At 50.0% G+C, this 15,607-nt stretch overlaps 5 protein-coding genes across 5 annotated transcripts; 1 reads left to right on the plus strand and 4 right to left on the minus strand.

Moving 5' to 3' along the window:
• Positions 1–855: 855 nt before the first annotated feature.
• BDR25DRAFT_264321 (CBD9-like protein) lies at positions 856–2,359 on the minus strand (the record flags this gene model as incomplete). Its single annotated transcript, XM_033686861.1, has 4 exons — positions 2,210–2,359; positions 1,885–2,154; positions 1,155–1,795; positions 856–1,047 (listed from the first exon to the last, which is right to left on the minus strand). Coding segments are annotated over exons 1-4 (1,131 nt in total), but the record flags the coding sequence as incomplete, so codon positions are not given.
• Positions 2,360–3,154: 795 nt separating this feature from the next.
• Positions 3,155–5,373, minus strand: BDR25DRAFT_394500 (uncharacterized protein; the record flags this gene model as incomplete). Its single annotated transcript, XM_033698311.1, has 6 exons — positions 3,155–3,312; positions 3,364–3,562; positions 3,614–3,717; positions 3,769–4,793; positions 4,839–5,269; positions 5,344–5,373. 6 exons carry the CDS (start codon positions 5,371–5,373, stop codon positions 3,155–3,157), a joined length of 1,947 nt encoding a protein of 648 aa, XP_033545972.1.
• Positions 5,374–5,413: 40 nt separating this feature from the next.
• On the plus strand, positions 5,414–9,144 carry BDR25DRAFT_356918 (uncharacterized protein; the record flags this gene model as incomplete). Its single annotated transcript, XM_033695726.1, has 25 exons — positions 5,414–5,498; positions 5,527–5,569; positions 5,604–5,671; positions 5,738–5,945; positions 5,972–6,071; positions 6,106–6,136; positions 6,187–6,253; positions 6,282–6,381; positions 6,431–6,707; positions 6,737–6,812; positions 6,847–6,953; positions 6,984–7,134; positions 7,165–7,238; positions 7,325–7,450; positions 7,497–7,657; positions 7,714–7,900; positions 7,939–7,974; positions 8,004–8,034; positions 8,110–8,143; positions 8,183–8,386; positions 8,415–8,465; positions 8,500–8,541; positions 8,602–8,772; positions 8,835–8,959; positions 9,024–9,144. 25 exons carry the CDS (start codon positions 5,414–5,416, stop codon positions 9,142–9,144), a joined length of 2,676 nt encoding a protein of 891 aa, XP_033545973.1.
• A 314-nt stretch (positions 9,145–9,458) lies between these two features.
• Positions 9,459–13,573, minus strand: BDR25DRAFT_51268 (uncharacterized protein). Its single transcript, XM_033698688.1, has 4 exons — positions 13,261–13,573; positions 12,753–13,210; positions 10,802–12,643; positions 9,459–10,729 (listed from the first exon to the last, which is right to left on the minus strand). The coding sequence occupies exons 1-4, from the start codon at positions 13,359–13,361 to the stop codon at positions 9,498–9,500; spliced, it is 3,633 nt and encodes a 1,210-aa protein (XP_033545974.1). The 5' UTR covers positions 13,362–13,573; the 3' UTR covers positions 9,459–9,497.
• A 13-nt stretch (positions 13,574–13,586) lies between these two features.
• Positions 13,587–15,579, minus strand: BDR25DRAFT_335089 (XLF-domain-containing protein). The gene is made up of 2 exons (XM_033692980.1): positions 14,569–15,579; positions 13,587–14,517 (listed from the first exon to the last, which is right to left on the minus strand). Exons 1-2 carry the CDS (start codon positions 15,493–15,495, stop codon positions 13,786–13,788), a joined length of 1,659 nt encoding a protein of 552 aa, XP_033545975.1. The 5' UTR covers positions 15,496–15,579; the 3' UTR covers positions 13,587–13,785.
• Between the last annotated feature and the right edge of the window lie 28 nt (positions 15,580–15,607).

Here is a 15,607-nt window from a genome sequence, read left to right on the forward strand (position 1 = left end):
ATCGCGCGTTATTGGTTAGGCTGGTAGGGAGCCTTGAAATGCCAAGAATTCGAGATAGCTAAGCTTTAGAAATGTGCAATAGGAACGCCACTTCCAACACCTCAGGGGGTATTAAGACGATCTGCCCGCAGCTATGATATAACACAAGTGGTAGTACCTAGAGAAGAGTCTACCTATTAAATCTCTTGCTAGAGTCAGAAAGAACATCAACAGAACGCAATTTTCTGTCTTGACTTAACCCTCCGGCTATGTCTCTCGTTCAAAGATCAGGTGTATTGTATGGAAATCTGGAAGATTTTAAACTTTAAAAACATAGAGGGGTCCTCCGTCATCATCCTATTTATGAAAGTAAGCCATTCATGCGCCGTATCCGGTCCATCATCCTCTGCAGATCCACCTCTCATATTTTTCCACGCCTGATCCGAAAACCCAAGCAAATCTATGTGATACATGCATAAATCTATCAACCTGCCTATGCTGATACTCATACTACGTTCAAACAACATCCTCTCCCTCCCTAATCCATTGTCATCACCACACTCAACTCTTCCTCTCTCCCTCTCACGGTATCGCTTACACCATCGGCCTCGGCTGCGCAGGGCGTTCATATTCCGGCGGCGCCTCACTCGGAATCTCTCTAAGTGGCACCCCACTCATACTCGCATCCATCCTACCTCTTTCGCCACGAGGGCTATACGGCTCAAACCGCTCATTTCCTAGCGTAACACTGCTCGCCTTTACTTTCCTCGCCTTCCTCCTGTTGGCCCAGAATAGCAGCACAGCCATGCCGGCGAAGATGACGGCCACGAGGGCGCCGTACCAAATGTTATGCGAAGGGGAGCCAGTGAAGTTGAAGCCCAAAAAGCCGTTTATGGCCCCGGCGAGCAGGATGAAGGGACCCATGTAGAGATGAATTTTGCCCATGATGGTGGGTCGGGAGTGCTTCTTGTAGATGCGGTGGTGAATGAATCCTAGGGTGAATTGGGCGATGGTGAAGACGACAACGAAGAGGCCGAGGATTTGGTGCGCAGAGTTGACGTTTTTGGACTTTGAGTGGGATTGTTAGTCATTATCTTACGTTTGTCCATACATGGAGAGCGGGCAAGAATGGGGATGGCGGAGGAAAGGAATTGAGGGAGAGGCGATAGACATACATGATTATACTCCAAACCAAGTTTAATCCCCACACCCACACCCAACACCGCAAGCACCATCCCAAAGCCCTGTATCCAAGCGTGCCACCTTACCTTCTCCAACAGCCTCAAAAAGATGACACCAATGGGGAACAGAATCACAAATGTCCCACACATCACGACAGTATGAATCGGGGCACTCCAATCGCGATCATTCTTCGGATTCTCCAACGTCTGCGCATTATGATTCGTCCAACCTCCCACCGAACTCAACTGTGTCTGGAAGACATCATCAGAGTCTTGCACACTTGCCTTGCTTAGATCCATGCTGAATGTGCCGTAGAGGATATGTCGCCGAATTCCAGCGCTCATGGAGCTGGACCTGAGGTCGCGGTCGTCTGGACCGAGGGCGAAGATGAAGGGCTGATTGGTGGATGAGAAGGAGATTTTGCCCTTCCCGCCACCGCCACCATCACTCTCCCGTTTCCTATAGGATTTACCATTAATGCCCTTGCAGTAGCCATTGACGGCGTAGATGTCTTTGCTGTCGAGTGAGGTGATGCCGTTGGTGATGCCGTCGTTGGTGTTGAGCTGGCAGCCTGTTTTGTCGTCGTAGGACGGTTCGACGTTGCCGTCTACAGTGCGAGGGGAGAGTGTGACACCTAGCCAGGGGTCGTCAGCCTTGTCCCTCTCTGCCCCCAAAAGCTCGATTCCTGGATGAGTGGGTAGGTGGGGGAATGAGGCGCCTTACCTTTCCCGTCCGAACTCCTGTATACGATCCACATCAAACTGTCATCCATCTCCTCTCCCGTGCCAATGGCAACATAATTGTTATCCGCTGGGGCCTCGAGATGGAAGTATAAGTCACCGGAACTTGTCACAGCCGTCACAGCGAAGGTAATGTTTCCATGCTTTGCGCCGTACACCCACGCACTCGTTGTCGAATTTATCGGTTCTCTCCTATCAATCTCAAGTATGGAATGCGATACTGCTGTCGTCCAAGATGCAAATGCAGCGAGCGCTAGAAGGCAGTCAGCAACAACCAAGGGGTGAAGTCTTGGACAAGCTTCACGCACTAGCCAATAGCGTCGGTAGCGCTAACATGATCGCCACAATAAAGAGTTTAAACAACCCGAGCGCTGCAGGACAATATACAATTTATCAAATAGCAGAAAAGACGAAAGTATCTTTCTGTGTACGCAGATACGCAGATGGAAGTCGCGAGGTTCAGCTGGTAGAAATAGACTTCTTCGATGCCGCGTCAGGCTTGCTTTATTCTCGCCTGGCTTGCACACATTCGCCGAACTGGCCAGCACTTCCCCGCGCCTCAAGCCACTATTTTGGTGGGCTGATTACCTTTGTCTGCATGCTCATTGGTCCACGATCCTCTTCTGACCTTCCAACCGCCTGAAGCACTCAAGGCAGAACCAGAAACAGATTTCGAAACGAAAGCCGATGACGCGTTTTGCTGCGGTTTGCTCCAGTGCCTCTCGCTTCCATGTTTGTTCAGGAACGGTGGCGCGTCAGGGGATTATTTTGGATGGGGTGACCGATAGGAGGTGTTGATGATGAGGCTACAGAAAAAGTAATGTGATCACGGCCATCGAGAACATCGATACGGTACCCATGTCATCTCCGGACTCGGGTAACCTTGGATGGATTAAGTCTCGTTCATGAACATTGACGAATTTGAGTGGATCAAGCAAGGCACAGCCTTCCTATTTGCTCACGTCCTTCCAATGAAACGGCAAAGGAGGGGTACGCGACGATTAAAAATGGATTCGAATAGCCTAAGAGATCTTTAACGCTGACGTGGTCGAGGAAATCCTTTGCGAAAGGAAGCCCATGGGACAGTGAAGGACTGAGGAAAGAATTTAACAACAATCGGAGATGCAGCCTGCAACACATGCCAAGTCCTAGCCCCCGACAATGCCAATTCCAACCAATGCGAAAAACCAAACCCAGATACAAGGGAATATACAAAAGAAGCATCTCGAAAATTAATAAAAATGCTGATCTACTCAAATACCAGAGTCATCTTGCATTTTGAGCGGGTCAAACACATCAGAATGTGTCCTCAGCCAATCATCCCACTTGGCACATCCACCCCGCTGCTGATCTAGCGGTCCGATTCTGCTTTCGATCTCGGATTGGCGTTCCATGATTTGGAGTGCAAGGCCTGTTCATGATAAATGCTATGATGTTAAAAAAGAGTCACAGTTGGACTTACCTGAGCTTGCATGCCATGCAATGTGGCAGTGGAGCAGCCAAATTCCAGGGTTATCAGGCTTGAATGCGATAGCTAAGTAGCCGCCCGTTGGAAGCATCGCTACATCTCGTCGCGGAGCGTCTGTAAGTTGAAACGTGCTTGGACCGGTTACTGGATCCCATTTCGAGGTGCTCTGTGCAAGAATGGAGAAGTCATGACCCTATCACTAATCAGTTCCACCCCAGCAACAGATGTGGCTCGCCACACTTACGTGAAGGTGAATTGGATGCCAAGCAGGGACTTTCAAGGTCCCTGCCTTGAAATTTCCAGATGTGATAACCATATATACGAAATTATTTCCGTCATGATAGTTGTCTGTGGCTCGGTCAGTTTCTCTTTTCATTACAGGAAAGTCGATTTACTCACAGTCCACAACTGCGTACTCTGGGTTGAAAGAGGTATTTTTCAGGTTCATTATCGTTGGGTCCGAGAAGTTCAGCCACATCGGGGTGTCCGTAATGTCCCATCGATTGACATCTCCGTGAAACTTTTTGCTAAGGTCAAGACCAGCCTGATACGTATCGTTCGTGATGTTGTTCTGTGGGGTACCAACTGTCCACTGAACTATGGGGACCAGACTGCTTGCAGGCTCATCTGCGCATCCAACAGCGTCCGGGTGTCGGGTAGTCGTTGGGTCACCAGTACCATTGGCGTTAGTGTAGCTGATGATTCCAGTTCGTTGACGATCAGGATTGTTGCTAGGGACGTCGATAATCTCGTTATTACAAGCACTGCTATATTCAGTCCGAAGCCAGTACTTCCCATTGCTGCTGGGTGTGTCCGGCTTCGCTTCCACAACGATGCTATATCGCTGGCCAATGCCGACTGACAATGAGGTGGTAGTATATGGCTTGATAGGGACGAAGTCGGTAGAAATGACTTTGAGGACATGGCTGTCAATGGAGAAACGAAAGTGTAGTCCGACACTCCCATTGATAATTCGAATCAAGTAGCGTTTTCCAGCTTCAAACTTTTGATTGAAATATGAGCCTTGGCCATTAAAATGGCCAGTGCCGTTGACGAGGATCGTGTCGGCTTGAGGTAAGGGAGGGCCCACAAGCTCATGGTGGAATGCCGCAAACGCAGAGGTGTGAAGCCAGTCGGAGACAATAATTGGCGACCATTCTTCGTCCCAGTCAGCACTGTTTGGACCATGGACGAGAAGTGGTCCAGCTACGCCATCGCCATACTGAGTAGAGTAATGGCTGTGATACCAAGAATGGCCGTATTGAGTCAGTTTGAACTTGTACGTGAAGGTATCACCCTGGGCGGTAGGACACTGGGTGACGCCATTGACACCATCCATCTCGTTAGAGCCCAACTGCCGGATGCCATGCCAATGGATCGTTGTTCCGTTGTCTGGAAGGGAGTTTTTCACATTGACAATGACGCTTAACTTGTCAGTTAGAGAATCGGCGATGATTGAGGAAACTTACGTATCTCCCCAACACGCCTCGATGAGCTCTCCTGGATACTTTCCATTGATGACCTTTGCAAGGGTCTTTTCAGTTCCATCAGGGGATAGTTTTTGCTCCGAAATCTCGATGTCGTAGGTTCTCTCAATGCCGAGTGGCGTCTCATCCTCATAATCTGTATTGATGTTGTACTGCTTGCCGTTGGGGTCTTTCACCCAACAACCTCGATTATTGGCATCGTTACAACTTTGCCATCCAGGGGGATATGAGCAGCCGGAGAAACCGGGCGAAGCTTGTCTGGGTATGAAAGTATGCCTCTGTGGTAAAGACCGACCAGAAACAAAGGGGGTGGTTGCAACAAGTACAACCAAAGTGTTCAACGAATGACTAATAAAACCCATACTGAAAATCAAAGAATGTGGCAGCAGTGTGTGAAAGAAATGAATATGGACCTAGGTATACCCCAAACATTAAATATACCTGCCGCAGCTTTGGTAAATCCCTTCCACTACATTTTTACTTTTACGCCCGGCTGGAGGATGGAGACGTAATTCATTGCACAGGATCGAATTGTGATAAGAGCATAGGTAACAATAATGGCAGTGCAAGTTCGTGTGCCTCGTGCCCACCATGACGAGCTGTCCAGCAGCCAGATACCCTTGCGGAAATTCATGGAACAAGGTGAGAACTCGCAACATTTCCAAGCTAGGTGGAGAGAAACTGAGACATATGTGTGGCTTGCATACTCCTAAGTTCGAACCCAAGGAGGTGGCACGGGTCCGGGAGTGATTTCACTCTTCCCAAACATGTGGAGCGGATAGCTCGGAGCCTAAAGTTTAGGTTTGCAAAAGCGGGTGAACAGGGCTCCTGATGTCTTTGAAGTGAAATTAGCTAAAAATCCTCACGAACCTCCCTGCGAGTGTTTCGAGTAGATTCAATCGCAAGGCTTGACGTTCGATGTGGTAAGCCTTGGCATAAGGTAACGAACCACCAAGATCTGAGCTGGCAAGTTACCATACGGCCGTCAATAGCGGACACAAACATCCACGAAGACTCCTCGAATGAGATGGTGAGATACCTGAGGCTCAAATCTGCTAAAATTAAGAAACCATGTGCGAGTCATCTGTGGTGATCTCACGGTTGTCCCGTCCTAGCCCTCAAGGCTTACTCCAGGGAATGATCGTAGAATTATTGCAGTACTCGCTGTGCAACCCTGGAAGGAGTCAAAGTAGCTCCTCCCACCTGCTACTAGATGTTGAGAAATGTTGTCGTTGACTCATGGGTATAGGTCCGTAGGATGCCGATACGAGAAAATGTTGGTTGCGAAGAAAAGCATTGTGACAGTAGCTGCAAGAAATGACAGAATGAGAAGAATACGGGACTGCGGTAAAGGAGTCTATTGACGAAACCAAACTCGTAACCGTATGGAAGATTCCGTGAGAACATCATGAATATGGCTGCCAGTTTGAGTTCAGCCACACCCGTTTCGTCGTCGTGTCATGCTGAACATGTACAAGTTTCGACAAAAGAGTTGCGAGGTCGTAGCTTATTCGATCGCGATGAGGTCAGATTGATGATGCAGGATGGCAGGCAGAAAGGGGATGCCTGTCAAGGGTGCCGTACGGCCGGATCACTCATCGCTTGGCGAAATTTCGGTCCAGTCCAAGTACCGAAGACTACCTCTCCATCGCCGCTCAACTCGCAAAGGGCACCTATGTCAGGTTAGTTTTCGAGGCCCCAGCAGCCCTGCGCCGAACATCATACCATACTCGCGCAAGAGAACATGCATGACCAGAACCCCAGCAGAGCACTTCCAAGAGCTACCTATCTTCCCACTCGTTCAATTCGTCAACTCTCTCCCATCTACTGATCCGCTTTCCGTTTCTTTGGGTTAACGCAATGCCATATTCACGCCAAAGCGTACCTTGAACCCTGGGTCCTACAATACGCATGCTCGTGTTCTTCTGGAACGGACGGAGTCTTCCATCCAGCCTTGTGACGTTTGTATCCCTGACGGTCCTCCCGTGAGGCTATTCTTACACGCCAATAGCTCCATATATCGAGGCCCTAACCCCTTGGAGATATCACAAGCTCCGGAGTTGTTGCAACTCCCACTCGCAAGGGCCTCTCTGGGGGGTTGCAGACCCAACCCGACCCGTTCTCCAGGTAAATCAGTATTTATTGGTGGCCACCCATGCCTGGAAACAGTATCACATTTGGTGGTTGAGCAGCTCTCCACTCAAGGCCCTCTTCGAGGTAGCCAACCGCTAGAGGCTATGTGTTATAGGTCGAGACAGGATCATCCCGGCTGCCCCCAGTAAATGCAATGACGTACGTCTTCAACAAGCTCCGACCTTCCACTAACTGCTGGCGCAATATATTGCCAAAATAGGCTCTCCCATTATTCTACTGAACTTCTTAGTATGGGTATAGCCATCTGAAGGGGCACATTTCGTAGACACATCTAAATCAGATGACTGACGATATCGGGCATACGCAAACATGAGAGCATCTCATCGGCAGCCGACTTTCTTCCATCCTCGCGCATGTAAAAATCTCGCTCTATGGGCGATCACTTCTACATTCTAACACCAGAGACCCTGCATCTTGTTTCCGTGGACAGCAAGAGTGGTGTTCTCTCTAACTCTTCATGCTTCACCCCACGACTTCTCATTTCAGCCCTCCAGCATACCATCCTGTGGAGATATGTACTTTTCCTTTCACGGCGCGGAGCTGTTTTTAATACGGCATCGACAGTCAATGGCCAGCAAGGCCGAAACAAGAGATCCATCCAACGACGCTCTAACACCACTGCAGATGTAAACCCGGAGATATGTCTTGTATTCTGCTACAAGAACTACTGCACAGCCTTCACTGCGATGTCCTCATGCGGTAGTGCGTCCGCATCCACCTCTCCCCCCGTACTGACGGTAAATTAGCCGTCCCTGACGTACCTCAAATAAACAGCCATACACAGCCTCCGAAACAGGCACAGCCAGCCCTTCCAGGCGTTTGGAGCCGGGATGTGAGATCGAGTGACAAGGATCATCTAAGTGCTGACCGTTCATTTGGAACTGCATACTGTCGAAACTGCACATTGCGGGGCAAACTATTAATGTAGGGGCGAACATCAAACTTCAAGAGATGAAAGAAAAGAGTACTTTATTCCTTCGTCTGGATCTTTAGACTGCCGAAACACCATATATGGGGGTAGAATGTCCAAGTAGGAGTTAGTATCGAACTTCAAAGGTATCCTGGTGTATGAACCGTTTACCCGGTAGTCGCCTTAAAGAGCGTCAGACGCATTTTGGTACCTGAGACGGCTAGTTCGCTCTTACTGCATAGCATGAGATGAGATGGGCGAGCCGCCTGATTCTATGCATAGCGATTTGAAGGCGTCCACTGCCTTGCAAAGAAAAGTATCGACCTTTCGCAGCGTTCATAGCCCTGGGAACAAGTTCCCGGGGTTTACGCGAATTTCCCTGAAATTCTTTAGAGATTTTGTGATTTTTACCTCACATCGCATCGTGAATCCGGTCAATCTCTCCTCTTTCTTCGCCCATCTCTTCGTATCCATCCTTCCACTCAACCTATCAGCACTATCCTATGCAGCATGTTCTCGCGAACATGGAAAATTGCCAGCGTAACGTGTGTCTATTAAACCCTCTTACCCGATCGATAGGCGATATCAACAGCATACAAATTTCCTCCAAAATGCCCCCCTGTTCTGTTTCGCGTTAGATGTTACTATAGAAAGCAGTACAGCCACCATGTACAGTCAAAGCCACACATCTCTCCCGAAATCTCTCTCAGACGATCATCTCTCTGCGGGTCAAACTCTCCCAACCCAACCTTGACGGTCGACGCGAAACTGACTAGCCGATGTATTCTCGAAGCGTCAAAGAGAACGATAACCTCAGTGCAATACCCTGGACTAATACTTTGTATCACCATGGTCAATCTAGTATCTAGTATAACACCAATTTCCAAGATACATTTATTTTCTAAATCTCATAGAGAGTAGAGAGAATACTGAAAATGACGACCTCGTCTCCAGCTCATACTTATCATGCCGTCAGTGTTTTAGTGAATGACGAGACCAGCATCCTTACAACTTCTATTTATTCTATTCCATATCACAAGTAAGTCACCAGTTAAGTTGGGGAAAAGGCTGGAGAGATAGGATATTCAGACGCAATCTCATAGCATTAAAAACTCTTGTATCCATACACGCTATTACCATCTTACTCGCTCAGAAAAATACAAGACAACCAATGCCCTCCACTTCATCCCCTCTCATCCCTCCTCATTTCATGTTAGGTCATAGAAACGTGCCGTGTGTCTATCTGTCTGTGGGGTATACAGCATGCGTCTGTCTTATACCAATAACGCAAAAAGTCCCCACGTCATTATCCATACTCCATCGAATGCATGTAAGAGTAAACCCCCTCAAAACCATTAAACGGTTTTAGAAAAAGGAGAAAGAAAAAAGAAAATCCGTTGTATCCAAGTCCGCGCCTCGTGATCAAGAACACTGACAAAGAAGGCGTCAACCCTCACACCTCCCGACATATCCAATCCAAGTCTCTCGAATGTCAACATCGCACCTTAGACGTTAGTTACCACGGTTGCATCAAGCAAGCTGAACTAAACTCCGTGGACTCGACTCGCCCCAATGTCTCAGTGATCCGGCTCACACTTATTGCAAGAAATTCCCCCTACCATCTCCGTAGCCGGCATCACAATATCCATCCTACGGCAGGTCTGGCTCGGTTTACGCGGCGTCTCATCGCCACCGACACTATACCCCAGGTATTCCTTCGGAGTACCGCTTCTCGGGGGACCAGGTGGCGGGACAGGGTTCGGGAATGGGGTTGTAGAGTTTAGTGGGACTCCTGCAGCTGCCGTGGTGCGATTGCGACCGGAGTAGCCATAACTGTAACCGGGGCGGTCGTAGAGACCGTTACCGCCTTGCTGACGGTATGGATATCTTCCGAGATAGTTGCGAGAGTGTGGCGGAGCAGGCATGGTGTAGTGGCTGAAGCCGGCATTGGTGGTGTTGTAAGTAGGATTGCCATAGCCACGGAAGCTGAGAGGGGCCTGGGGAGTATTGTGGGATCCTTGCCGGGGTCGCGATATCTGAACGTTGGGGATGGCGGACCAGTCGATCGCAGGTCGCTCCTCTGTCTGGCGTGTTATGGTTTCAAGCTGGTACCTAAACGGAGTGGGGCTCCTGGAAGCCGTGGAGGAGGACTCCGTAAAAACCTCCCCAGCAGTCAACTCTAGACCCTGAGCAAGAATCGTATATGCTGGGCGGGGTGTGGCATCGCCTATGGCCGCAACATCTTCTGTCTTCTCGGTTGCTTTACTACCTGACTGCCTGCTGTTTGCTTCCTCGCCACCTTTCGTTGGAGAAGGTTGAGGATTGTTTCTTTGGTCCCGACCTCGAGCCCGCATGTTCGGGGTGAATTTCTTCTTTCCTTTACCTTTTTTCTTTGATGGGCTTGTAGACGGTGCTCGATAGGTAGTGTAGTCGAAAACTGTTCCTGGTCCAAGTGCAACTGGGTACATGCCATAGAAGTACGGAATGCCATTTGGATCGAGAGCAAAGGGTTGCCCGTAGAGGGGTTCAGCCTGCGTATTAGTCCACTCTGTTGGCAAATTAGGCCGAGTAGCCGTGTTATCCTGTTGTTGTGGGACGAAGTCGGGTGCAGTTGCGCGCAAGTGGGAGGGAACATTTGAGCGCAAAGAGACTTGACTACTTCTTCGCAAACTGCTTTCAGAGACATTTTGTTGCTTTCTTCCCCGCACTGGAGAAGTGTGACGCCATATTTCAGCCGTTCGATTGTACTCGGTACCGGCTGATGTTACAGAAGAGATCTCCTCATGAGCTGTATCTGATAGAGCAGCACCTGGTAAAACATTTATGTAAGCGGTCATACATATAAATGACAATCTATCCACTGGTATGCTGAGGGCCATACCAGAAGATTCAGACTTCTTGCGGCTGAAGACGATAGCCGGATCGTTAAGCATATAATCCTCTGAACTAGACAATTGTAAAGCCTTTACCGTCTCGTCGCTAGCCACTCTTGTGTCACGATTCTGAGAATTTACTCCTGGTACCCAATCTTCACTCTTGGGGTTTTTGCCCGTACTCTCAATCTTTGCTTTCGAAAACAAAAAAGCCATCGTGTCACCGTTGAAAGGCGCCAATGTATCGAGTTGTGCCTCAAAAGCGGACGCGATGCCCTTAAAGTCTGGGTGAGCTCCCTCACCTTGGCCGGGAACATGTTTCTCGAGATAAGAAGTAACTAGTAAATGCTTATCTAGTAGCGGATCGTCAGTAGGAGTCGTGCTGATAGTCACATTATCCTCCTCTAGAGAGTTGTCTAAGGTGGTGGCTGTGGATGTGGCCGTTGAGCATATCACTGGAGAGGCTCGAGAGATGATGGGTGTTGTACCTTTGCTGTCTAAGGTTTTGACATGACGCAAAGGGACTGCATTACCAGGAGTGGTAGGCAGAGGTATGTCGCAAGGCTCTTTTGATGCAGGTTCATTCGCTGCGATATCGCCGGCAACGCTGCGTGGCCTTTCTTTGGATGAGAGAGACTTTGCCGACTTCGCTCGCTTCAGAAGGCCAGGACGTAAAGGAGTGGCCAAGCTGCCACTTTCTTGATTAGTCTTTGAGGATGCGGCTTTCCGAGGAATCCGCGATGATGAAGGGGATCCCGGCGAGACAGACGCTGAACTTGCAGCAGAACCCAGTGTGAAATGAGGTTTGCGATCAGTGGCAAGTGTTTTCGAGTGTGGAATCTTCAAAGAGAGTTTCGGGGGTTGCGTCGCCTTTCCAGCCGCGGTGGGTGCCATGAAGTGGGGCTCTGACTTTCCCCGACGGTGCTGATTTTGGGTCTTCTTGCCGTCACTCGTCTTAATTGCCTCCTGTAGGTTTTTTTTATCAGCGAGGCGCAAATCAGGAGTATGAACATCCACATCGAGGACATGCTCAGCTAGGGACTCAAGGGCCGACATGTAGCTGCTCACCTCCGATATTGGAGAATGCTTTGCCGTTTCAAAAGGAGTATATCCCGAAGAGATTGAGCTAGGTCCAGATCGGCCACTCGCACTGGCTTCTGCTAAATCAGGCCCATGGGCTGGCGCCTTTGGGGTCCTGCTTGGTGACGCTGTAATCTTGATGCTCGATTGGTGCTTTGTATGATCCCTAAGAGGCGATCCGGCGGGGCTCTTTATGGTGGCCTTTGAAGTTGTACACCGAATTGTGCTACTGGCTCGCGAAGAGGTAATGTCGCCGTCGACTGCAGCGGCGGCATCCTTGGTGAGAAACGTGGTCACGTCTCCACCTTGCTGTTTATCAAGATCGACAGAGCTACGTGCGCCTCGAAAGAGTTTAGTTCTAGACTCCGTCGAAAGGTCAGTATGGGAAGTCTTCTTTCGAGACTCTCGCTCCAAAGCACGCTTTGCCGTGCTCAGCACTGGAGCCTTTGATTTGGCGGCAGCCCATTGTGGAGGAATAGGCTTTCGTGGGTTACGAGGGCTACCCTGCTCTATGTGATTAGTACTATAATCCGCATCGTGGCTCGCAGCAGCCTCTCCGTCTCCCGCGTCGAAATCAAACGTGCTAGAGGATCGGGAGTGCGTATCCCGGAGTTGAATGCTCTGATCTGTATCTCGGGCTGGGCTGCTCTGCAAGAGCAGTCCAGAGGACTGTGGGTCAGACAGGCTTGCGGGAGAACCTCGAAGGGTCTCTACGTCGGATTCATAATGACGGACGGTAGCCGAGCTGGAGGCGCGAGTACAGGCGTCATCTGTATGTACAAGCATTTCGTCAGCCGTCAAGCTCGTCAGGGTGTAAGTCGCAAGAGCCTTCGAGCTCACAATAGGACTCAAACCGAGCAATGATTTCCTTGACCTTACCGTCTTGATGTCTCAGCTCCATTGAGATGGACGAGTAAGTATTCATGGGAATGCCTATTTCCAGCATATTTCCGCCCTCTGTATCACGTGCGCAACTAGCCAGAGATGCATGATGGTGATATTCGTGGCTAGCGGGGTAATCTGGATGGCCTGGCGCGACCACGTCGGTTTGAGTCGACCTGGGGATGAGATAGGCATTTGGATTCGCCTCATCATCCGGGGCAGAGACGTCGTCTGCCCAGCTATGCGCCAATCCGTGCTCGGACGACGTAGCCATACCGTTCACTTGAGGATGCCCGAGATAGTGTTGTGTTTGATGATGCGGAGAGCCAGTGTCTGATGAAGGGCGTGACCACTCTCGGTTTCCTTGGGTGGATGGGCGAGCGCGATCCTGCACTGACGGACCTGGCGCGTTGGCGTGACGCTGCAGTTGATCTTGAAGGTAGCGAGTGCTATCCCTGCTGCCGCATTAGCTGAGACAGAGCATTCACTGGAGGGTCTCACATACCACTGCGGCCATCCAAGCTCCTTAGCCCTGTCGCAGTAGTTGACCTTGATGAACTCTGCGTGACGACAGCGAGAATAGTAGATGTAGCGATAAGAACACATTACGGATGCAGGTGTTGCCCGTGACGAGGCTGTGCGGTCGAGGGGGCAGCGTCGATGGCGCGACCGTGATGCGGTGATGGCAGGAAGGCGCGGTGGAAAGGAAGTTGTCGAGCGCGAAGGGGTACTGGTCGTGTTGACGAAGTAACAAGCAACGAGTGCCAAGAGTGCGACATTGAAATACTGAGATTGGGCGCGAACCTTTCACTGGCGTTTGGTGAAGTTCGCCACCATCACGTTGACCCGACCGTCGTCGCGGTTCGTGTGGTCCTGTGAGCCAGGCGAAGAAAACCGCCTCACACCACCCCACTTTCATCATCGTAAGGCAAGAGAAGGAAATAAACTACCTTTACCTAGGAAATAACAAGTCGTTCTAGATTTGTCCACCAGTGTATCATCATAAACGTATGCCACACTACAGCCATTACTAAAATCTTTTTTTCTTCTTCTGCATCTGCTTCTTAGCTAGCTCCTCATTCTTCCGCTTTAGCTCACGCCTCTTTCTTTCTACTTTCTCCTCGAGAGTCTCCTCGTGTTCCTCCTGAACGGGACTGTTTGTCTGTCCTTCAACCCGGGCCACAGCTGGAGCCTCGCTGAACCTCATCGACGTGGGCAAACCAGGCTCCGGAGGGCCCTCAACCATGTCCGTAGGCCGCATACCGTTTGACGCACCGCCTCTGAGGTTCACCGTTGGCATGCTGCTCTTGGAGTCTTTGTGCCTTCCTCCGATCTTGAACGATTTTTTTGGTCCCTTTGAACCTGCCGAAGTGGTGGTGCTGTCTGCCTTTGAATGAGTGGGAATCTGTGCATCATCTATATTTCTGTCCCCTTCCAAATCCCTCATTTTCACCAGTGCTTCTGGTGCAGGTGCGACTACTGCTTGTTTCTTCGCCTTTGCTCCTCCGATCTTGAAACCCTTAGGCTTCTGTGCAGCGGGAACACTAATTCTTGGTGAAGGGGAAACACCACCCTCAGTTGGTCCGTCCACCTCCGGTGTCTCTTGTGGGGGAGATCGAATCTGGCTCGGTTTCTTTGATGGCGCATCCAAGTCGTCGTCATCCGTTGATTCATCTTCGCCCACCTCTATCTTGAGTCTCTTTTCTCGTGTTGAGTCATTTTTGGTCAGTTGCTCAGGCTTCCGATGTGGAGATTCTCGTACCTGTACTGTATTTTAGTTGGTTGCAACGAATTTTGTTGAGATATGACGTACATGAAAGTTCCCATGCATTTCGAACTCATCTTCGGTGTCCTCATCACTCGGCTCCGGTGGAGGGTTCGACGTAGGCTTTGATTTAGGGCTCGGGTGGATTTGCTTTGATTTCATGATGGGTTCAAGATCGTCAAGAGATTCCGAGACTTTTGTCAGCCATGATTGGTCTTCAGATTCCGACATCAGCCGTAGTGGTACTCTTAGAGCACAGTCCGACAATGCTTCTTGGAACAATCCCAAGGTTGAAATGTGTGCATCGTTCAACCGGGCCGTATCCTTCCTCCAAGCATCTTCCTGAAATGGTGCAAGAGCGGGGATGTGCCGTGCTGCATGTTCGCGTTTGACTAGCCTTCTTCCAGGTTTTGATCCTGAAATGCTGGGGAAAGCTGACGCCAGATCTAGATTGCTGGATTCGTACTGATCGAGAAGTCTCGTAATCTCCCTGTCCTTCTCAGTGATGCTCGTGATCAGGCTGTCCACTCGCTCGTGTTGCACATGCGAGGACACGAGTAGAGGTAAGATGAGCTCGTTCTTCAAAGTAGCCGGAGGTCTCTTCTGCAAACAAAACTTCCACCGTAACGAATCGAGCGGCGCAGGAAGACTAGTCCAAGTGTGAAGGACAATCCCATTTACGCTGTTACGCGTTATACGACAGATTGTATCATCAGCGCCAGTCAGGGATTTCTTCACGTTGTCCAAGAGGATGGTGAGCTGCGTGGTGTCTTGTTTGCTCACTTCGATGGGCGAATCTTCCTGTGACGCCCGCTTCACAATTCCGGCCAAGTCCAATTCCTCGCTCCAGATGTTGCTAAGATCTGTTAGAAACACAGTATACTTCTTCAGCCCGAAGTCCGGTTTGATCAGAAGCTGGGGGGAAGGTTGGCCAACAGATAAGCTAGAGAGTTTAAGATGGCGCCAGCAAGCCATTCTGACAATTCCTCGCGGTGGAGGTCTACGCGACAAGTCCTTTCACGCGTGATTGCCCGGAGGTGTGCATTGTAGAAAGCCCAAACCAACGGATGGTGCTGGTGTGAGGTTA

The sequence above is a fragment of the Lindgomyces ingoldianus genome (genome assembly GCF_010093535.1).
Source record: "Lindgomyces ingoldianus strain ATCC 200398 unplaced genomic scaffold BDR25scaffold_22, whole genome shotgun sequence".
In the NCBI taxonomy this organism is placed as follows: Eukaryota; Fungi; Ascomycota; class Dothideomycetes; order Pleosporales; family Lindgomycetaceae; genus Lindgomyces; species Lindgomyces ingoldianus.